Genomic DNA, 24,372 nt, shown 5'->3' with positions numbered 1-24,372 from the left:
AGCAACCAGGACTTCTGTCACACCAGAAGCTGCCCGATATCAACATCCTGCCTTAAGGAGGGAGGAATGAGGAGTTTGGACTTGTATCCAACTTGAAAAAAATTGATTGACAATTTATACCTGGTGGAGCAGGGGGAAAAATCACCTTGTCAAAATAACACATTTCTTTGAGAGAAATTTTGAACATTTTTCTGCGTGATTGCAGTTTCTCCTGCCCGTGTGTTGCACCCAGTGCTTTTGCAGAAAGAAGAAGCCCAGAGATGTAAATGGTCACATGATCAGCTAAAAGCTGTCAGCGTTATCAGCCTCGGTTTAAGCTGATTAGCATTCTTGTCAAGGGTCCTCCTTTCTTTTCTTATGCAAATGAAAAGGATGCTCTTAATTGCAACAATAAATTAATAGAAATTGCACGCAAACACATCAAAATCAAGAGTCACTGTCGGAGATGTTGTGCAGATTTATTGCTTATTGTCCTCTATTCAGACGGGATTTTTCTTCCAGTCTTTGATGGATAAGTGGCTGATCAACAATGAGGCACACATGCAGTTTGAAATTTTCGTTGTGAAAGAAGCAGCAGGCCCGCTGTCGTGGTCTGCACTGTCCGTCGATTTTTCTCCATTCATTTTTCATGTTTTCATGCCTCCCTTTGTATACTTTGACAGCATGCACAGTGTTGACCACCGATTTGGACTCTTTGATGTATTTATTTTGTTAGCATCAGTGTTGTGTCCTGGTTGCACACGTGTGTACCTGTGTACACACTCAAAAAGCATGCAGGCTTCTAAGGGTCTCCTCTGCAAACGTTTCATATCATTTTATATCATGAGCTGTAATTGAACATTTTAATCAGCTGCCTCTCCAGCGAGTCCTCTTGGACTGCAGCTGGTAGAAGCTGGTTGCTGTGCTGTGCAGGCTCGGTGAGATCTGAGTAGTTTATGTGAAGCAGTTCTTTACCTGCTGGAGATTCTGGTCATAAAGGGATCAGAGGCTCAAGCGACTGAAAATAAGAGTGAGGGGATTGTCCGCTAATATGTCAGTTGTTAAAGATGTCATTCTCTCACATCAGCGGAGAAAAAAAATGTGTGTGTTGGTGTGAGTTTGTGTGGTCAGCAACTCTTCCTGTTATATTTTGAAGGATTACTGCATTTCTTGCTGCTTTATCGTCCCCTCTAGTTTACCTGTGCTTCATTATTACCACACATCCATCTCTGAGCCTTCCCTCCACATTTGCCTCCACACCTTTGATTCTCTGTTTGGTAATTATTTTTCCTAGTTTGGCTTTGCCGGCTTTTTCCTGACTTTTTCTTTCACTGAAGAACCTTTCGTTAATCTCCAGCACTTGCCTGCCTGAAAAACCACCACCAGTGATATCGGTACAAAAATTAATGAAAGGTAATAATTAAGCTGTTTATCAGCAAAAGTGTGAAAAATTTATTATTCATTAACCAAGAAAAACACCTCCACCTCCACCCCCCACCCCCGAATGTTTCTGAGCCCGTTTGAGTATTTTGGAAAAGGTTTTAATCTGCAGTGAAACTTATCAGGGTGAAATTAGAGTTAAAACTTAACCTTACTTATTATTGGAGTTTCACTCAAAGCCCTACTGAAACCTTTTTGCAGCATGCTCTGGCTAAGACATGCAGACTTAAATAATTGACTATATATATAACTAATAATAGAGTTATAACACGTTGATAGGCAATAATAGTGTTTGTTATATGGTGTCATTAAGTCCATATCTGAAACAATATCTTCTCAATAGCAACTGAGCATTTTAAACTAGCACGTTAAATTAAAATCTAGAAGAGACGGTGCCCGCTTTCTGCAGCAGCGATTTGAACGTGCAGAGACGGGGAGAGAGAGATAACATTTTCCAAAGTTTGAGCAACTGTGGGAGGTTTGAGGCACGTGGAGCCACATGCAGAAAGAAGAGATAAGGTTGGATTGCACCAAAAACAATTTGTGTTACAGCTCTAAATCTATTAAACTGGAGAGCAATTCTTATTTGCCAAATAGGACGGAGCAACATGATTACATTCTGTGCACTAGCATGTAAATTTGACTCAACTTTTTTTTTATACCTTTTTCTAATGTTGCAAATCATTAAGTAAGCTCTATATTGCAATATTGGACTAAAACAAGTTGTGATTTGCTGTCATCGCTTGATGTCATTGTAAGGTATCACTAGATTACATCATATATTGATACCGTGGACCTATCCTAGTACTACAGACCTGCGTTTGTGGAATACGGGCAATACAGTGAGCACCAGGTTGTGTGACATAAGTTAGGTTGAAGCAGACTGCTTGTTCTGAGCATGTCTGTTCACCGAAGCACTCAAAGCATTGAAGCAACCTGCCGTTGTCTGCTGTGATTACCGCGGAGTGAACATCAAGGGATTCCCTCAGTCCTAATCGCTTTTGGTCATGCTGTTGTTCCTAAAGAATATCAAATGGGAAAACAAAACTGATCAAAGCGAGTCCAAGAAGTGATCGATGAATCCTTCACCTTCATGCAGCCGAACGGAGCAGCAGAAGGAATACGGGATACGTGGGTGTTTCTGACATGAGCTGGTCTGACCCAGCGCAGCAGAGGTAATATTCAAACATGGTCGGTTCCAGCGCTCAGACAAACGTCAAAGCAATTGGAAGGGTTTAGATTAATAACTGACCCAGGTCTGACGTGCCGGCATGTTTCAGTCAGACCGCTCAGTATCCAGGCTCGGGCTGTAGAAAACATGACATGTGGATAACTGTCTACGGGAGACGTGACTTCTGCCCTCACCAGACAGGTCTGCTTATTGAATCTGATTCAGAGCAGGAAAGACAAAAGAAGCGCTCGGCCCGACGCTGTGCTGTTTAGTTACAGTTAGACTTGCTCACGCACCTTTGTGTTTCATAACACACACACACGTACACGGAGCCGCTTTCAGAAACTCCTTTGAACATGGAAAAGAGAAGAGATGTCACAATTTGTCCTTCCTCTCTTGGTTTCAGTGTCCAGTATCGATCCGTCCTCAAGTCTATGGGTTCTCATTACCTGTCCTCAGTAACTTATCTCAATTGTTATGGATGTGACTGCTTCCGAAGCCTCGGACAGCTCTGTGTCTTTCCCAGGTCGGCGAGAGGAGACGTCTGGCGAGTCCTAATAAAGACATATCCCCTCCGAACAAATCAATGCTGACAGTGTGTTTGCATAGATTAGGAGATTCTCCCACTCTATGATTTCTCATCAGATGCATGATGAGGAGAAAGGAGATTGGCATTTGAGCGGAGGCTTGTTGTATGGAGCCAGGCTGATTTGATTGTGTTTGCATTTCATCTGCCAGCATTGATGGAAACGATTTTGATCCACGCTCCGCGTTGTCACCCAGCAGCAGACCCTCTCAGGTGGAAAATACATGCATTTCACATTCCTATTTCAATAAACCTCTGCAACCGCCTTATAAAGATGGGAGATTATATTTTCTTTGTTGATTGAACCGGATGTCAACAAGGCTCCTGAAAATGAAAAGCGAACATGATGGAGAAAATAGCACACTTTCTTTGTACTTTTTGAAATAGTTTATCGTTGAGTCATACGCACAATATTAATAAACTAATATTCTCTTTTTATAACACCGCAAATCATTTAAAAGGCCTTTAGAAAGGGACTATAGCCCATCCCTAAGAGGGTTTATCAGCATCCGTTCTTGTCCTCTGTCAATCCTTTGAAGTCTAAATACCGAATATGACGTAGTCGGTAAATCTTTTAAAGCCAACTACCAGTGTTGGAAAATAACTAATAATGTTATGACAATACAGGGCTAGCCCTGATGTCTGCAAACCTGAGAGGATTCATTTGTATAAAATATGTTGGGGGGGGGTGTTTGGATTTTTTGACTCCATTGGATTGTGATGTGATGACATATTTAATTTCTGATCTGAGGGGGAGATAAGCTAGGCTAAGCCTAAATGATCTGTAACCTTTATTTTAATACCTGAATACTTATCTGTGGTATTAAAGCAGCCAATCGCCTCCCTAACACCAGCTCCCACCCACTCTCCCCCACTCTCCATGTCTGTGTAATACACATTTTCTTTTCTTTATTCCCTCACATCTGTATAGGTCAACATCACGGATGCCTTAGAGGAGACGAGCTCCTTTTACACAAATGGCATTTATTTGAAAGCGGTAACGAGCAGGCTGTCATTTCAGCGTTGTCAAAATTCGGGTGAAATCAGGACAGAGGTGTCCCAGTGGTGCTGGGGCCACACAAAAGTGATTAAACGTGATCTTTAACAGAATATCGAAGAACAGTCCCGTTGCAGTTTAAGCAAAGCCCGATTGGTCCGCGAGCCAGGATCTAATGAACAGAAGGAAATAAGAGAATCAGTGGGGAAGAGGACAATATAGTCCTAAATGAACGAAATGGCCTTGTACCACCTGCTAAGCATCGATCAGTAGCCAAGGGGACTAATTGATAATGCATTATTAGCTGCTTCCCCATAATGGGACTTGTATTTCATCCTGCCCTTGATTGCAGGACGGAGGGGAAAGGATTTGGCAATGAAGCACTGAAAAACAGATGGCAAGGTGAATTGTTCCCGTGACACATCTGCCAGTGTGTTCTATTAGACTTCTCAGGCAGGTCAGCCCGAGCGAGTGCAAGCGCGGACGTGTTTATGTGCAGGGAAGCAGACCTTTCTCAAAGCACAGCAGCACAGAGTAAGAGGGGAGTCAAAGTGGATTTAATTGAAGCCTGTGTTTGTCTGGCCTTGAGACAACTGCAAGTGTGTTTGCAGCAGTCGGAGTAAAGTGTGGCAGGCTGAATTAAAAACCAGCCAGCTGTGCTGATTGATCCCACCAATAAAATCATACAGGGGGCCGCACTCTCCAACTTTGTGTAAGTAGTAGTTGGGGGTGGGGGGGGGTTCTTAAGTTTCAAATTTGGTTGGGTCTGTTTCTTTTGAAGTTGGTCTTGACATGTAGGAATAATAAATTTAAAAATTAACTGCAATTAGTGGAACAAAAGTGGGGGAAAAAAAGATAATTACCATTTGTCAAGCAACAACACCGCTGTTCCAATCTCCCACACGCACAGCCTTTGTCCTCCCACCAAAACATATCCCACGTCAGCTCAGCGCCATGCTTTCTCTAAACTAATTTTGCATTTGTCAGTCTCACAAAAGCTGTGCCCTTGGTGGAAGTTGGAATGCATTCAGCAGTCTTAGTGCTTCGTTCTTTTTAGAGCCGTTAAAGTTATTTATTTATGCCGTCTGGTAAAGATAGACATGTTATCAATACAGTCCTTCAAGCTCGCATTTGTGCATGGAGTTTGTTTTGTTTTGGGTTTTTTTAAAAAAAAGAGAAATCTCTTGTTGTGGCCAGTTTCCTCATTTTGAAATGGAAATGCACTGCTGGATATTTTCTCTTGGTCTGGGTGTGTGTGTTAAGTATTTTAGTTTTCTGAATGCTTACGTAAAGGCATTTAAAATGCATTTTCAAAGGCTCTTGGTACCTTTGTGGAAAGCAGCTAGGTTCTGAGAGCTAAATGGAAATATTGGCTTGGATCCTTCTTAACTACTTCTGAGCTTTCCCTGCCCTAACCAAGACATCTGGATAAAATGTGCTTTGTATGCTGCAGCACATGCATTACCCAGACCACTCGCACTTCCCTTGTGCCAAGCAAATAGAGGCCAAAGTTGCAAATGTGCTTAGATTCCATAATGTACCTCAGAACTGGACAGAGAGGAGCTGGTAAACTCCATCAATGACCCGGTGGTTTGGTGTTCAGCAGTAAAGTTTCACATTTATATATTTATTTTTGCTACTGTAATGTAATTTTATCTCTCAACTTACCTCTGCATCCTTTGGAAAATGAAAAGCGCTAGTGTTATGCTGACAGAGGGAGACAGAGTGGGAGTTTGCGGTGTCAATCAACATCTGCTTTGCTCAGATTCATTTAAAAATAGTGGAGCTGCAGGTGTAGTGAGGGAGCTTGACAGCTAAATAGTCCTCAGAGATTTTTGATAGGCAGAGGAACTCGGTGGCTGGGAAGTTAATGCTTTGTGTGCTTGGCCCCGAGGAGACTTTCACTATAGGTATTTTACACAGTCCTCAAACAAACATCAAGTCGCAGCTTTTCTCCTTTTTAAACTAAAAGCTGCGGGGTGTCCCGGGTATGGGATAGTGGTGCCGTAGTCAAAGGACTGTTTTGTGCAGCGAGGGGAAGAAGAATAGCTTCAATTTTGTCATGAAGTGCTGCGTAAAATATGAGTGGGAGAAGAGAAAGAAAGTGTCACAAATAGGTATTTCAATGGAGGTGGGATGGTGCTTTTACAAGCAAAGACATCTAAATCTGTCTAGTGTGTGTTGTGCTTTAAGAATTTATTTACTCTAAAGCATTAAGTAAACCTACAGTGCATCGCCTGTGTACTTTTTATAGAGGCTGTTGGACTTTGGGTCGGGTGGGTGACAGAGTGAAAAACAAGCAGGCAAACGTTTTCTCCCTCGCGTTTCGGGAAATAAAAACTGGAGTCGGCAGTCAGCGTTTTCCTGCCCACGTGTAACACTTCTAGACTCTGTGTTTGCGGTCAGCGTGCTGACCACACGAAACGGGACAAAAAGGGGAATGCTGAAAAAGAGCGTCTGAGGAACCTGAGGAAACCTTTGCATTGAAGCAGGTGTTCAATGAGGCATGCTGACAACAACAGGAGCAGACGTCCCAGTCTGGGAGCCATCAGGAAGCAATCTTGAGGATTTTATGTGATTCAAATGAATAATTCATTTGTGTTGTTTTAGTGTTTTTTCTTCTGAAGATGGTTTTTCTCTTCCTGCGTCTTTCGAGAGATTTCGGAGCAACGTGTATTTAAAGAGCAGTCAAAAGCCAATTACTTTATTATTTAGAGAATTATTTAAATTATTTGTTCATAAATTGGGGGGAGGAAAAAAATGTCTTGCAAGACGGCCCATCACTTCCTCCTTAACATTTGGTTCACTTCGGTTGTTTTGTGCATCTGTGCTTCATGTCTGCATATTATCCCAACACCACCTTCATAACATCTGCTACCTCTGGTATTAAACAAGGCTCAGGAGGTCCACTCTCTGTTTTCACCCCAGTTTTTTTTATTTTTCAGCGTCAGGTTATTTATAAAGTCCACAATTCTCTTTCTTGCGTCCGCAGCATTAATAATTAAAGCAGTTGGTTTCGAACAAAGAAATCAATATTTAAAGGCTCACTCCGTGCTCGGTCTCCAGCGCTTCATCCCCTCATGCGTCGCATTATACTTGATTGTGGACTCAACAACGCGCTTCGTGTTGGAATGAGAGCCTTGTAAGCTCAGCATCATGTGACCGCTGTGGTAGTTGGAGGGGATTTAAACAGATTACACACTGAGGCTGTGAACAGTTTCCAGGTTTAAGTCGGCGCTTCCATTTCTCTCACTACAGGAAAAATATGCTCAGACTTTTTTTTACCACCTCCCCATTTTTCCCCACAAAAAAGGGCAAAACACCAAGAACTCTTAAAAGTGCATAAAACCTAAATAAATAAAATTTCAAATAGGTTAGGTGTGGAGCAGACCAGTGGAAGTCTGCTTCTGGTGGTGGACACGCTGTAATGCAGCAGAAGGGTTGGTATTTAGGTCTGTACAGCTCTGTACTAGGGCTGCCACAATTAGTCGACTAGTCACGATTATGTCGACTATCAAAATCGTCGACGACTGATTTAATAGTCGACGCCTCGTTTGAAGCTTTGTAAGATCACAAAAGACGCAGGAATAAGTAGTAGGATTTCAGAGTGTAATAACGGACTGAAACAGAAGATGGCAGCACTGCATGTACAAGGATGCCAGCTGCCGTTAAACCGCGAAGAAGAAGAAGTAGCTCTGTCCCAGAATTCATAGCGCAGCCCAGCTCAGTCTCCAACAATGGCGGCAGCTAGTTAGTTTTAATATTACTCTTATTATTCTTTCTGGGTCACAAAATAAACGTAAATATTTTCAGGCGGGAATGTAGCTGTGTAAACCTCAAATATCTTCTCAGTTTATCAAGACACCACAAAAGCGCTCCGACGTTTTCGGAGATGTCTGTTACCCACTAGCTCGATAGCTAGGCGGGGGCAAGGCTCACTAGAGCCGGTGAGAACACCGGACTCCCGGCAAATCGTTTTCAAACCCACCGCTGTCTTTCGCTACTCAGGTTAAACATATATAAGTCACTTAGATAACTTAAAAATGTTATTGTTTGGCCTTTTTTAGTATTTTATTTGTTCCTGAGTAAATCTGTTTAGCTGAGATTAAAGTTATAGTTTTTACACAGCTGAATAAACATCAAGCAGACAACTGATTATCAGAAGTGTGAGATGCTCGAGAATATACTCCGGTGTCCTGTTATATTTTAGATAGCAAGGAGTTTATTAAACTTCACCGAAACAATCTGCAAATTTCATTAAAATTTAATAAACTATCATCTTGTCTTTATTTTTAGTTAGCACATACATTAAACACTTAAAGCTGTAAGCTAATGATAGTTATATAAGAGCAGATGGATGCATGATCTGAAGTCGACTATCAAAATAATCGTTTGTGGCAGCCCTACTCTGTACCAGTCCCTGGTTACACCTTTGGTCTCTTTGTCTCTATTTGCCTCCAACCTGAGACAAGAATTGGCCTGAAGTCACACGGCCCATCATTGTAACCCTATTGACTGATGTATATCTTGATGCACGCATATGATTGTTTTTATTTTTTTGTATTATATTTTATGACTACTGAAGACCCCAATCCAGAACTCATGGATTCGTGGATATAGTGGACGATATGTAGAGAGTTGGTGTGACTGAGATCGAGGCAGGTGATCCGCTGTGACGACCCCTGAAGGAACCGTAAGAAGAAGGCCTTTGGTGGACTTTTGTTTTCTGCATTCTCAGTTCCTTCCCCATTCCTCTTGAGAGAAGGTGAACCCTTACCCCCAGTTGTTTTCATTGCTGTGAGGCTCCCTCATACATCCTATTTCAGCTGCTGTTCTCTGGTGCTCTTGTAACACGGAGAAAGGTTAGTAAGAGTTGAGGCTATTATTTGCACCATACGTCTTGAGGCAAAATTGATTCTGTGACAGTTATGTATATCCAACATGGCACAATGTTGACACTCACTCTCCAGTGTTTTCCCCAGTGCTTCACTCCTGGTTTTCCTGCCAGATGTGATATAATAATAATAAATGGTTAATGTATCATTTCTTAAGAGCACAGTGCACTCTGGCTTTTGTCTCGACTTAGCTGATTGCCATATGTGAACATTTGGCCAGGACCAGAATTGAGTTTGTGGTTTTAATCAAATGTCATTGCTAAAATATTTAGTTTCTAAAGGATTATGTTGCACATTCAGTGCTGTTTTCCCTTCTCTTTTTTTTTTCCAAATAATTAACCGCTTTTAATTACTGAATAAATTACTTGGTATTCACCAGAGAATTTTCCTGCCTGACAGCCTTTTTTTAATGTCACCAAAACTGTCATTATTCAACTTTTGGCTCCATTACTGGCACAAAGAGAAAGAGAAACAAGTCATGTGTAAATTAATAATATGGTTCTTTTAAAATGTCTGATGCCACATCTGTAGTATATAATGTGAATTTTAAGTGGAATTGCAACTGTTGTTATTAGGAGTTTTTCCTATAATTCCTGTCAGATTTCTCAGTCCTGAATTTGTCTTTTTTGCCTGAGAATCCAAATCCATCCATTACATCCATGCATTTAGGAATGTAGACATGGGCAAACCGATCAGAATAAGGAAGGAACGCTATATAGAATGGCTGTTGAGCTACAAAACCATCTCTAGGGCTTAAAAAAAGAGGAAATATCCATTGAGCAGGGATGAATGCTTCAAGCTGTTCGAAGGCAATCAGGCAATTGATGGAAACTGATGCAAAAGAGCAAACAACACGTCAAACCTTGAAGCAGATGGGCTACAGCTGCAGAAGACCACATCAGGCCTCACTCCTGTAAGCTAAGAGCAGGAAACTGAAGCTGCAATTTGTACAGGCTCATCAAAATTAGAAAACAGATTGGAAAATTGGAAAAAGTTTCCTGACCTGGTGAATACTGATTTCTGATAAATGCTACCAGCTGGAAAGCACATCATGTCACAAAGCTCAAATAATCTCAAACTGGTTTTGAACAAAACAATGAGTTCATTGTGCTCAAATGGCCTTGACAGTCACCAGATCTCAATCCAATAGAGCACCTTTGGGATGTGGTGGAACAGTAGAGTCACATCATGGATGTTAAATCAATAAATCTGCAGCAGCTGTGCGATGCTGTCATGTCAATATTGACCAAAATCTCTGAGGAACGTTTCCAGCACCTTGTTCAATGCCGTGAAGACTTACAGCAGTACTGAAGGCAAAAAGGGTCCGACCCAGTACTAGGAAGGTGTACTTAATGAAGTGGTTGGTGAGTGTGTATAAGCTTTTTATACAGAGAGCTCTCCCCTTTGTGTTCTAAAACCTTTGGACTCCCACAGGAGTTTTGCTCACAAACAGGAAACTGTGAAAGGCACGACTGACTGTTATCTTTGTCTCTAGTAATTATAGAAAAACTGTGTGTGTAACTTTGTGTCTGTTTCTGTTGATCATGAGTGTCAGTAAAATGTGACTTCCACAGAGATTTTCATTTGCAGTTTTTATAGAACTGTAAATAATATTTGTTTAATGAAGCTACATTCTGAGTCATTATCTACAAAAGCTATAAGTTGATATTAATACAAATTATAATCTTAGTAGTTCTTTCAAGGAAAATAAATGTAGAAAGAAATGGAATTAGGTAGAAAGACTTTTAGCCTCTGCGTTCCCCCAGGCTGTTTACTGAACGCTGGATGTTGTGCTCAGTATTTACATTCGCCTACACACCTTCATTGGATTACCAAAAACTCCTGCCTTCTAACTGAAACAACACTGCTGGCCAAAGGCCCGAGAGAGACCAAAAGATCGTCAGGAGGGAGGAGGAAGCCTTAATGTAATTTTTATGGCGCAGAGCACTCAGCAACCAGATGGGAGCTAGGCTGGCTTTACCTGAAGCAGCTTTCCTTATTTACTTCAGCGCCCAAGGCCATGTCAGACAAGGGGGAGAGAAACATGTTAGCCCGAGCAAATTATCACGGCTTTCATGTGGGTAAGCTTCTATCAGATCCTCCCACTCTGCAAAATGTAATGGAAGCAGAAGCAAAGTGCTCAGGGCCTTCACCTCCGACGTGTTCTCATTCGCAGTAGGACAAGGTGTGTGTGGGAGATAAAGGAGCAGGTCCCAGTCACTCCCAGCCAGAAGACTGTGGCATCAGGAACATTTTGCTCTTGCCAATCATCAGGGGTTAGGATATTGGATGGAGAGTAATTACAAAAAGGGCACTTTGGTAAGGGCACGATGGTAAATCACGGCACTGCCTCTGTGCAGTGTGTGTGTGTACACGATTAAGAAAGGTTAGGCAAACTAATTATGGAGGGACAGTGTAAATAGGAAAATCCATTGCTTTGAATTAATGTCCATTTGATGTAATCAGTTCTGGCTTTTGTACGGTAGCTAGCAACCAGATAGAAATGTGAAATACATTAATGGAAACTCAATTTTAATGTCTGGTTTTTGATGTCTTTGCTTGGGTGCAGAGAAGAGCTATTCTGAAGTTTTTGTATATCATTATCACGTTCTAATCCCGTGAACACCTGTGCAACTAAAAACAACTTGAGCGTCATTTATTCCGCACTCTGCATCCTTGTGAGAATGTGTATGCACTTAGCGTAGTGTTGTGTCACTGACGAATATGGCAGTGGAGGTTGGGATTTTTTTTGTTTTTTTTCTTGCATTGTGAAGATCTCGCTCTCCTGGGGAATACAGAGTGTGTACATGATTATTCATTACTGGTGAGCTCAAATCATTTTCACTCAAAAATTTCATCATCTTCCCATTGTGTTGTGGCCTGCTCTGCAGATTTTTTTTTTGATTTTTTTTATTTAAATGGGAAATTTTGTTTGAAAAGTAATTGGTTTGAATCTAATTAAGCCGTCTCGCCTTAGCATTCCAAGTAATCATTTTTATTGTGTTTGATTGCAAGTTAACAATGGAAAAGGACACATGAGGAAGAATTATCTTAAGTGGTGTAATAGTTTTGTAACCAGACAGAATACACAATACTAATAACTGCAGTCTGGTGTCATAGTAAGGGACCTGACCCGCTGTTAGGCTACTGCTGTTGAGCTTTTATTATATTACTAGTGGAAACGTGATGGGACACTGAGGGGATTTGGCAAATTTTAATGGTGTAGCTCAATCGGGGTGCGATGATTTCCCCCTCTATACCCTCCTCTGCTAAATTATTTCTATGCCCCTTGTGGATGGACTGTTTCAATGCCCCTTGACTCAATGTACAAAACAAACGACACTAATATCAGAAATTAACATTCACTTTCAGCACTCCCGATCCCATGACAGTTGATGACACTGCATAGATTGCATGCCAATCCAACGTTTCATCATGCAACCAAGCAACTGTTTCAACGTGAAAACTACCACTAACTAAATAAAATAGAAATTAAAAGGATTCATTTAAAAGTGATAATCAAAGCCTTATCACCAAAATCAGAATTACCCACAAAGGTGAGATCTGAAGCTTCTTATTTTAACTTGATGAACTACAGTTATGCACTGGAGCTGCTGTCTGTGACATCGTACAGTTAAAATGTGTTGCTATGCACAATTCTGTGAATAAATGTTATGGACAGGGTTGTTGGCTTTGCAGACGATGGCACAGCTGCTGTGACGGGCTGATGGAGAGAAGCAGCCACGCTCTGTGTGAAAAGATCAGCCATAACCTGGCTGTCATTCAATGCATCAGTCACAAGTTAGAGCTTGCGGTCCGTGATGCTGTAAAACACATTACAAAGCACTGTTACTTTCACATATTTAATGACTTAAACTCAAAGTCTGTTTTTGATCTCTGTAAAGGGAGATTTGCACATGGGGGTAAAAGAGGGAACATGGCAACTTGAAGAAATAATCTATTATCACACTGTTTTCTTGTCTATCTACTATATTTAAAGATTGAAGTCAATATCACTGTGTGGAAAGGGAATTTAATTCTGGTGTTTTCATTTTATTGAAAGGTTTGATTGGATCGTCTGAAAAGGGAAAAATGAGATGGAGGAAATTGCAGATATTCAGTTCATGAAAAATTGTGTTATATTTGTAAACACTTTTTTCTATTATTTTTTTTTTAGCATGTTTAGTTGAAGTTTATGATTCTTTAAATGTTATGCAGACAGCAGTAATAAACGGGCTACTCCAACATGATTATGGTCTCTGAATTTAATGGGGGACGGGCATCCCTTAAGCTCTCTACATAAGTAAAGAAAGCATGTATATTAAGAATGGCTGCATTCCACTTATTATTTTTGTGCATGCTATCCAGTCTTTAAGTCTGACATCATTAGCCGTTTCCGGGTCCAAGCTCTGCTTCAGGTCCCAACGTCGAACGAACACTGCGGCATCACTGAGAGTTACAAACTCTAAATTCTTTGATCTTTAATAAAATGATCAATGTGGCTGCTTTACCAGGTGTAACAATTAAGTTTAACATCCAGGCATCCTCGAAAACAGAATTTATATAATTCAACTGAGTTAGAAGTTAGCAGGAAGTTAGCTCGCTAGTTTCCACCCAAGCATAATATACCATGCTCTGACTGAGGCATTCCTGAAAAATTAAAATGTACAGCTCTGCTATCACTTTCAACGTAAATGAAGACAAAAAACTAAACAGCAGTGACGTTTGTAGGGTTACTGAAGTTGGGCTAGCTGGTATATAATGATGTGCTACGACGTGGTGGCTAGCTACACAGCTATGGTTGGCATATTATAAACACATTAGCACAGTGAAGCTGGAGGTTGAACGCTAAATTTTTTTCCACTCGATAAAAGTTAATGTGAGGGTTTCTTATTGTTAGGGACAAATGTAATCACATGGCAGGATGCTGCTGTAAACGGACCAAACTTTAGGGTGACCAACTATCCTCTTTTCCCCGGACATGCCCACTTTTCACGTTCTGTCCAGGGGGATTTTGGAGACATTTTTTATTTCACCATTCGTTAACCGCACAAAGAAAGCATCGTTTAATATGTTAAAATTTTCTTTAAGCAAACAGTATTATTAAAGTTCTTCATGACTGGGCTAAGTGTCCTCTTTTTTGGAAATCAAAATATGGTCACCCTACCAAACTTCAGTCAGGAGATAAACTGAGATAATCCATCCATGCTGCGTGGGCTGGGCTTTAGTTACATCGTAAGGTTTTTAAAAATTAGCTTTAAAATGAATAGTGGTCATAAAAACTGAGAGATGCCAACAGTGATCACTGCCTTTTTTATTGGCTTGCTCGGATTAAAAATAACAAGATACAAATTATTAAAACATGTTTCTCTTTCGTGGCTCACCTGGACTCTTACAGTAACTGCTGGCATTAATTCCACCTATCCTTTACCTTCTGTGACAAGTCAAAATATCTCCTGTAAAAAAACAAAAAGCAAAAAGTGACAGCCATGACACAGAAAGGAAAATATTGCATCATCAGTAGCTCAGCTACTAGTATGCTAAGAAAACTTTGCAGAGAAATACACAGTTTAACCAAAACATCTGTCTGTTCTCTATTAAAACAATTTTAGTAAATGAAGGTTGTGAAATACATGAAATTGCTTTGTACCTAATTAGCCATACACTCATGTTGCCTTTGCTAATTAACCATGTGAAGCTGTGGTTAATCCTTGGTTAAAGCTTTTCAGTCTGATGAAAGCCATCGTGTTTAAAGGTCCTTCAGATAAAGAGTGACCTGGAAGTACATCAAAGTAATGGAGGTTATTTTATTCGTAATCCAATCATTTGCTAAAATCTTTTTTTTTTTTCACTTTTGTTTTTTTAAACAAAACAAAACAAAAAAAATGTTATGACTTGAACCGTGGATTTGCAAAATCATTAAACTAATTATCCGGAAATATTATCCTCATAAATGAAGGTAACCTTCAGATAACAATTACATTACTTATTTATTCATGTTTTTATTTATTGTCAAATGATTCATTGCTTAGATTAAAAATCATGTTAAAGGAAAATATGCTAAGAAGGAGAGAGGGACCTAAGAGAGACCACTTAATAACACAAGTAGATTTTTTTTTCCCAGGCATCTTTCTTTCATCCTGCGTCCTGTACTCTTCCCCCTCTGCTGTCAGATTTCCACGTGAGTCTCCTTGGAGTGGCATTGGACTCAACCTGGCCGGATTGATTGGAGCACTACCTGCTTGCCTGTTTGTCAGCCATGAATAATCTGTAACGACATTCAGAGCATCAGCAGGGGCCTTGCAGCATGCATTCATTGTGAAAAATGGACAGCTCAATCAAAAGAAGCTCTTGAAAAGCTGGTCATAACCGGAGGCAGAGCCTTGACCCAGAACACTGTCCCACTGACTTGAGTCGCAACCTCGCCAACATCCCTGAATGGAAGGTCCTAGTGTATTCCTTGTGAACCAAGCTCCCCGCTTCCTTATCCCGTCCCCCAGCTGTTCCCGTCTCTCCTGCTCTTTAATAGAATCATGCTTTATTCGGAAGGCCACGTTATCCTTGTCAGGAGAGGCATGCTTATGGCGCCACCTGCCATTTTCAGCTCTCGTCGTCACCTAACGTGGCCCACTCATCACTGGGCTGCTTTACATGATAATGGAAGTTTGAAGACTGGATGAGGCAGTTGTGCCCTTGGTTCAGTGACATGGGGTTGCAGCTGTAAATACTGTATAGGTTGGTAGGTGACTGTGCTTTTGGATTGATTTTGACAGGCTGTTTAGTGAGCTCCAAAGTTGTCTTTTTTGCCAGCCTAGCTTGATGTCTGGACTTCTTTCATGTAGGAGAGGTAAATTGGCCGGCAGAAGAGCACATTGTTGGTTTCGTAAAAGGAAGCTTTGGACACTTGTGGTGCCGTTGATGACATTGATGCCATTTGGTACAAAGAAGAACCACAGGAGGAAATAAAACCCTTAGAGTATGGCTTTGACTGGTTGCCGGGATGTGCAGACAGTGCATTCTTAAAAGCGTTCATCTGTGGTGCCTCCCATCAACCATTGTGAACTCTCTCCCTTGAAATGGTGCATTCCCCTGATGTAGAGTCACCCAACCCTAATCCTCCTATATCCACTGATGAATCCCACCCACACACACTGTAGGGATGCTGCCTAATTGAATTTCCTTGGTCACAATGAGCGCACACTCAGGACCTGCAAGTTCCAGTCCTTGCCTTTGATAAGCAAATGACCCCTATGGAATTGAGGTCAGAGACTGCGAAAACAAGAGTGAGAGAGAGAAAAAATAAAGTCCTGCACTCAGACAAGCCCAATATCGACTCACCCGGGATTGAGTCCAATGATGTTTACCCTGTGTGTGTTGAGCCCCTGTTGGCTCAGGGGGAAATTCATCCTACCCACACACGCGCAGAGGAAGATGTCTGTGCTCTCACAGTGTGACCCCGTCCCTTTTGTTCATCGTTACACTCCTTGCACATTTGAATGGAGTGCATGTGTAAATAATCTTGTCTTCGTCGCAGATTAAAATAAAAACACAATACAGTAATTCTGGATGTGCCTGTGTGCGTGTGTGTGTGTGTGTGTGTGTGCCAGTGGATCTAGTAATAGCTTGTATTGTACTCTGTTGCCTGAAGACTCCATCATACAATAGTAAGGTCAGTTTATTCATGACTGAACCACTCTGCATTTGCTTCGTCTTTTTTATTTCTTCCATTTCATTTTTTTTAATTCAGGCTTTCTCAAGGCAGAGCCATGCGTGTTTTTTGTTTGAGGTTGGGGTTTTTTGTTAGGTTTATCTCCGGGTCTCCGAGCCCGTGGCCTTGATACTTTTTCCAATCCTCCTTTTTGGATAAAAGCATCCTCTCTCTCTCTCTCTGCTTTACACAAAGATTGTTGATTACCATAATTGTTTGTGTTCAGGTAAACGAAATCACGGGGAAATAAGGATGCAATTTTCTTTGGGAAATTGGATAATTTTCAAAATCCAATTTGTCTCCTCATATTTTTATGTTAAGTTTGATTTGGGCACTAAAATCTCTTCAAACACCTCTAACTGTCTGTTTGAGACTTGAGTTAATACTGTGCACCTTCAACAGCTCAGAAGCAGCAGCAGCAGTATGATTTGCTGACTTTTTCCCCCTCTGGGTTTTGCCTCACTGGCAGCATTACATTGCCCTATTAAATTATTTAAAATTGAGTTTGTGAGTGTGACTCTGCTAAAAAGGGCACAGTACTCTTCCCTGCATGTATTTCAGGTAAATCTACAAATACACATATGATTATTTTACAGTTGTTATGTGTTTAAATTTGAATTTAAATAATTACCAAGGAACAACACTTTGCTATCAAAGATGCTCTGATTGGGTCGGTTTAGTGTTTAAGAATTCAAGTTTGCTAAAATTAACGTTAGAATTTATTCAGGTGGCACAAGTCAGCCTGTTTTCAGGATCACTTGACAAAAATCCAAGCAGGATATTGTCATTTAGGCTTTCTAAGAACGAGCTAGAGTTCTGGTAGACCAGGCTCCATTTGCACGCCTTAAAAAATGCGGCTCATCATGCAGAAAATATCTTGTGAGTCCTTTAAAGTAGTACAAGTAGTGAAACGATTTGTGAATGCATCAAGCAGAAGATTAGCAGAATTCAAATTTTATGTGAAGCCAAAAGTTTAAGATGAAGAGCTATCTGTACTTCTTTTTTATATCGATCTATTGATCAATCGATAGAGATAAAGATAAATATAGATAGAAAAATATAGATAGATATCAAAACTGTTTTTTTTTTTTAAAGTAATGGATATAGATAAATTGCTATAAATTTCAAAAATTGAAAGTTTTGTATATAAAACTTCACAAGTTCACAAGTGCTCGGTTACAGATGCCAGACACATGACATCTGTCCATACGATAGTCAAACTCGTCCCATACTTTGCAAGCATGTCAGGAGTCACTGCTGTTGTTAAGCTACCTACTGGCAACCACGTGGAACTCGCGAATCCCCCCTTTCTGACAATATGTGTTTCGATCGTTACTAGTGAACATGGAAATAAAGCACGTTGAAGTCGGATGAGTCTTTATGATGATACACCCTGTATGTGTTAGTGCACCTTTCTACTACTGGGTCGGACCCCTTTTGCCTTTAGCACTGGCTTAATTCTTCATGGCATAGATTCAACAAGGTGCTGGATTTGTCAGCTGTGAATCTCCCAAAGGTGCTCTAATGACTTGGAGGTGTGGAGGCATTTGCAGTACAGTGATCTCATTGTCATGTTCAAGAAACCAGTTTGAGATGATTTGAGCATTGTGACAGCTCCGTGCTAAGTTGGAGCTAAGGGGCCCAAAGTGTGCCAAGAAATGGTCCCCAGAACAATTACTCCACAGGTGCAAACCTGAAACTCGATACAAGGTAGGATGGATCCATGTTTTCATGTTATGAGAAATTTTGTCCCTACCAACTCATCGGATCACACAGTGCTTTTCCAGTTTTGTTGATCCGGTGTGAATTACAGACTCGGTTTCCAGTTCTTAGCTAACAGGAGTGGACCCCAGTGTGGTCTTCAGCTGCTGTAGCCCATCTGCTTCAAGGTTCAACATGGTGTGGATTCATATTCTCTTCTGCATGTTTTGGTTTGTAACAAGTGGTTGCCTTAGTTACTGTTAGCTTCTTATAACTTTGTGTGGCCGTTCTCCTCCAACCAATAAGATATAATTTCTCTAAATCTTTGCAGGGAAAATCCCAGTAGATTCCTAAATGCAATGAGTTGCTGCCATGTGATTGGCTGATAACAAGCATTTGAACAGGTACACCTAATGATGAGCCCTGTGAGTGCATATGCTTTTTCTTTCTTTGTTTCTGCAGCTTTAAAGCTTGTCAGGCGGGTAGTTGGTGTGAAAAGTGATATTAATTACCACAGGAGAGGACTCCACTGCTGGTGGCATTTGTGTTCATGTTTTATTTTTCTGTTTTTCCCAGTCCAATTTATTCCCATGCAGTGTTACAATAGTGAAGTGTACTTTCCAGAAATTGTATTCAAATGTGGCCTAGTAAGTTATCCCACTGCTCTACAAAAATGTAGAAAGGATCCAGCACTGGATTCACACTGTGTCAATCACATAATCACCCTTTAAATTTTTCTCACTCATTTCACTGAGGTTTGGGATGTGAGCTCATTTAGAAAATGGGCTGCAGATCAAACCAAAGGCTGCAGGAATCGTGCCATGTTTTAATTATCATTTAACAGGAATGTTAAGTGCACACTTTCAGACAGGGAAGTGTAAATTTCCTCTTTTCCGTTCCTAACACCTTGAAGGCGGCGAGCATACTATTATAAATCAATATTAATATAATTGAGTCATAAATGTGGCGGTGCTCCACTTTCAGAAGGACGGCTTTCTAGGAATCAATAATGTAGTTTCTCCGTCAGTCGTCTCTGAGTCATTTTCATAAAGTTTTGTTTTACTCATAGCTGTGTTGATGGAGCAGACTTTGAGGAAAACAACAATAAATAGCAGACTGTCCGATCGTTATAAACTGCTGTAAAATTACAGACGCGTTTTGTCCTCAAAGTGATGAGATTATTTTGTCCTACTTATTAATTGGAGTGAAATTGGACAGAGTGACTCACAGCAGTGTTACTGGAAGGTGTCAGACACAGAAAGCAGGTAATTATGGAGACAGGAAAAGATAAGGAAACAGAATGCAATTACCCTGGCAAGCAGAGCTTCAAATTGCTCTTCTTAGGATTTCTCACCTCAGGTTGCTATTGTTCATGCTTTGCATCTCCATACTGATCTTTATTCCTTTCACCCCCTAGCTCAAAGAACAAGGAAGGTTTGCATTAATCAAACGAATTGCTACTGTAATTTGAGCCATACCGAGCACTGAATATCACTTTATACCAAATTTCAAATTCATGTATTTAAATATATTTTTCTAGCTTGCGCGCATAAACTGCTTGCTGTGAGCTCAGTGTAGGTCAGGACGATCAGATGTTTCTGTACAGATTCCTCAAAATAAACGTTCGTTTAATGTTCAGGTTTTAGTGCATGCTTTACATTAATTTTTTTTTCCACAGTTTTTGCTCTGCAGCAGGTACTCACCCATATATAATGTGCATTTCAAAGATTTTATTACTTAGATGCACAAAAGAACAAGTACACACTTGCTGTGTACACCAGCAAAAATAAAATGTGCAACTTCTCCCTCTCAAAGCGCTTTCTGGCATACTAGATAGAATTTGCACATTACTGCAAAAGTAAATATACATCCAATAAGAAGCGCTGCTCTCCTGAGTTTGCCATTTCATTCAGTACTGTGCTTAATTTTTTTTTCTTTGGAGTCTATAAGATGTAGCTGCTGAAATAATCCTTAAGTGATGTATGTAAAGTTTAAAGCTACTGCTGTTGCATACACGTGTATGTGTTTTAAGAGGAAAAGCCAAATTTCCCATGCCGCTTATTTTGCAGAATGAAGGAGGGTTTCTTATGCTCCATTTGTTCATGCTCTGCAGTGCCCATTTTGTTACTTTAGCCATTTCTTTAGCTTTTAGGTGCTCTCTCAGCCTGCGCCGAACACTCTTGCTGCACACACGGAGAACAAACACACATACTTAATAGAGGTAGTGGACCTTCAGAAAGACCACAAGAAAGAATAAACGAGGATTTCTCAATCCAGTCTCGTGTTGGAATTGAGTCTAACTTTTTTTGACAGTCTCTGGCAGGCTTTGTAAAAAGGCAGTGTAAACATAAGAGGATCACTTTCTCTACTTTTTAAATTAACTGCGAGCGAGCATGTTGGTGAAATGTTGCACACAGCACGAGGTGTTGTTGATGCTCGGAGTGGTGCTTGGGGGCTGGATTCACTGCACATGGACTCACATTTACTGTGATCACATATAGCAAAAAATCTGCCGCATTTAGACACTAATACATGGCGGTCTGCCAGTGACCCTCACAGCTACTTATCACTCTGTGTGGCCTCCGGCGGTGGAGCCCGTCCTCCTCCTCTCGCCGACAGCTCGTGTCATCATTGGGCCAGCCTGGGCTCGTGCAGAGTCATGTGCAGTACGCCTCAAATTATTTAGCAAAAAAAATCCCAATTTATGCTTTGCTGGTTTGCTCGGATACTCTTTGCTGTGAAGTCGTGATGGCGTAATGGAGCACTCCTCACTTCAGTCGGGTTCAGTCTGGAGCTGGAAATGATTGTCACCGACAAATCAAGAGTATGTCAGAGTGCTTTTGTGTGAATGGAAGTTAGAAAGTGGCTTTCCATTGAAATCTGAATATAGTGCACTTTGTATGCGGCTCCTGGTTAGTCTCCAGGATGTGTTCCTCTGCGACTCTAAAATGTGTTTCGTATGAACGCCCTCTCTCCAAAAGACAACAAAGAGAACAGATAAGATGGGGTGGGAGGGAGAAAGCTGGAAGCTCAAGGAAAACACCGGCAGTCTCTTTATCAGGGCGAAGACAAAGTAAGGCACATGGTAGGGATCAAAGGTCGCAGCTCAATATATAAGAAAATACCCATGGATTACAAGTCCCAAGTAGAAGGTCAAAAGAAAATGAAATGAAAGATTGCTTCTCAAATATAAGAAAAAAGAAGAGATACGACTCTAACAACGCTGTGTTGTTTTGGACGGTTTAGCGGGTTGGATTTTGTCCCAATTTTTCTTTGTTTAAAGAAGGCTTCTGTTTACATTCCTCTAGAAAAGCAATAAAGCCACTTTTGCCCGTGTTCCAGTGGCGTCACTTATATCAACACGGTTTGCGGGGAAATGCTGAACTCGTCCCTCCTCCTCCTGGATTTACTAATAGAGACGTGGGTTATTTTTGATATTTTTGTTTGTCGATGTGCTTGTTTAGCACTTCCTTGTTCCTTCCTAACTGTTGCTGTATTCATGCCTCCAAATTACACCAAGGATAGCTGTGGGCTCTCTTCTCATTTTCCGCAGTTAACAGCACTCTGTTTATATATGATTATAGTTCTCTGCTTGTTTATTCTTCCTCTCCTTTTTCTAAATTACTTTGCTGGTTTAGTTCAAGGTACAAAATGCACTTAAGGTATCAGTTCAGCTCATTTGTTTTGTTCTTTTTTAAAAATTTCCTTTGAGAAGTATTTCTGGCCTCTTAGCTCATTGCTGCTGTCAAAGCGGGCTTGTCCCGTGTCTAACATTTTGACTCTTCTGGTTTTGCTCTCCAGCGCTGCCAGTCATGCAGGTGACAATCGAAATAACCAGGCAGCAGGTGGAGAAGATCTTCGGACTTGATGAGTACTGGTGTCAGTGCGTCGCCTGGAGCACCACCGGAACCCAGAAGAGCCAGAAAGCATACATCAGGATTGCTTGTGAGTGCACTGTCAAATGAGCACTGCATCATTACAAATCCAAAGCCTGCTGCCTAACAAGGTGCTTGTGTATTGTATGTCGGCATGTAATTAAGAGAATATTGTGTTTTCACCTTGGGTGGTTGGGAGGGGGAGACTAACTTTCATTTAACAATTAGCCCAGAGAACATTATGATCTGTTGCACCACAGTGCACTACTGTGATTACAGTTTAGTTAAATCATCTTCCTGTGATGATACTTGTGAGAAGAAAACATCCAACCCTGGCAGGAAGAACCCCAGAATAATGTATCTGCTCAAGGAAGGTCTTAAAAAAGAAAAGGGTGAAGCTCTAAATTTGAGTATTCATGAGCATATTTTCTGCTGGATACAGTATATCAGAAATGATCCCTATGAAAGTAACTGAAATAAAAACAGATTTGAAATTTATTGCTGTGCAGCAATCATAAATCTGTTTGGGACGCAGACACATCCCTCGCCGCAGCCTCAAAAGCTTTATTAGAAGAAGCCATTTTACATTTGAGTATTTTAAAACATTCCGCCTATTAATTCCCACATAAATATGTATTATTCCAGACAGAGCCAAACACGGCACCGTCTCTAAACCACCAGACGTTTTGAAAACACACATTCATTATCCATCCGTGTGTGCGAGCTCAGCAAAGTCAGTTTAGATGTAAGATAAGGACACGCACATGCTTGAATAACGATGGCATAACCAGAGCGATCGCATCGGCGAGGTTCCCACGCACAGCGCCTGTTCGCTCGGCGTAGGTTCGAGACTTCCAACACTGTTACATCTCAAGTCTCCTCCAGTCCAAATTTATCAGCTTTAATTAAATCGAATGTCGTCAGTTTCTCCCTGCCTCTCTTAATGTTTTCTCTCAGTGTGATTGGTCGGGACAGGCTCAACATCTGTTTAAAGGAATTCTCACAGCTGCACCCTCAGCCTCTTACAACACAATAACACATTGCTTCGCTCCGAGTTGAAACCCGGGGTGAGCACATCAAATTTGTGCCAGTCCCGCCAGCTATCGGCGGCCTGTCTGGCTCATCTGATACAAATGGATCTACATTTATTTCCCCCGCAAGAAATGACTGTTCCCAGTTTTTACCTGTGTAATTCACAGCTGGGGCTTACAGACAAATATATACTAGGACTTTGTGCAACAGTAAGTATTCAATGAGACGTAATGTGAAGCCCCATGCAGTCATCCAGGCTTGCAGGAGCTCTTGTCCAGGCGCCTCAGGGCTTTGTTTTCGTGTGGCTGCTCCAAGCCGTCATACAGATGGAAGCTGGAGGCTGGCGGATGCCGGGGAGAGGAGAGTGGGTGGGAGTGAGGGGTAATGCAATTGCTTTTGCTTGATGCCGGGCCCCTCTGGCAGCAGACAAGCATCTCTGAACCAGCCAGGCAGCCTGTAATAAGCAACATGGTTGGTGCCACCGATCCCAGTGTGGCTTAGGGGCCAACTAGAGTGCAACATGCTCGGCGAGGCCACTGGCGGACATTTCAAGAGCTGCAAATTTAGACACATCACCAGGCCAAGTTATTTGCAGAGAGAAGTGTTTCTTTCAAATCTTTGCAAGCTTTCACATCCTAATTGGTTGTTTCTCTACTTTTTTTTTTCCTTCTTTTTTTTCCTGTAAGACCTGAGAAAGAACTTTGAGGAGGAGCCGCAGGGTAAAGAGGTGGCATTGGACCAGGAGGTGTTGCTGCGCTGCCATCCCCCCGAGGGAGTGCCACAAGCTGAGGTGAGACACGGATAGGGGAGATATTTATAGGCCCGAATCTGCCATCCATTTACCCTTTCCTCACCGAGGGAACAAAGACCGCAGAGTAGCTCAAGATCAGCTCCCTGGCATATTCCACCAGGGGAACAGACAACCCTGTTCGGATAAATTACACCTCTAATTATTTGCCCTTATTGATTTATTATCTCTCTTACATCT

General features: G+C 41.3%; 1 protein-coding gene across 4 annotated transcripts in view; it reads left to right on the top strand.

Moving 5' to 3' along the window:
• Positions 1-24,372, top strand: part of unc5a (unc-5 netrin receptor A) — a 152,271-nt gene that overhangs the window by 80,781 nt on the left and 47,118 nt on the right. For all 4 annotated transcript variants that reach the window (XM_085132415.1, XM_085132432.1, XM_085132424.1 and 1 more), the window contains exons 3-4: positions 22,279-22,422; positions 24,071-24,174. In XM_085132415.1, coding sequence (XP_084988541.1) covers positions 22,279-22,422; positions 24,071-24,174 — 248 coding nt within the window. The remainder of the gene's footprint in view (positions 1-22,278; positions 22,423-24,070; positions 24,175-24,372) is intronic.

The sequence above is a fragment of the Neolamprologus multifasciatus genome, chromosome 2, assembly GCF_963576455.1.
Source record: "Neolamprologus multifasciatus chromosome 2, fNeoMul1.2, whole genome shotgun sequence".
In the NCBI taxonomy this organism is placed as follows: Eukaryota; Metazoa; Chordata; class Actinopteri; order Cichliformes; family Cichlidae; genus Neolamprologus; species Neolamprologus multifasciatus.
Note: the sequence above shows the minus strand (reverse complement) of the source record. Positions and strands in the feature narration are given on the sequence as shown.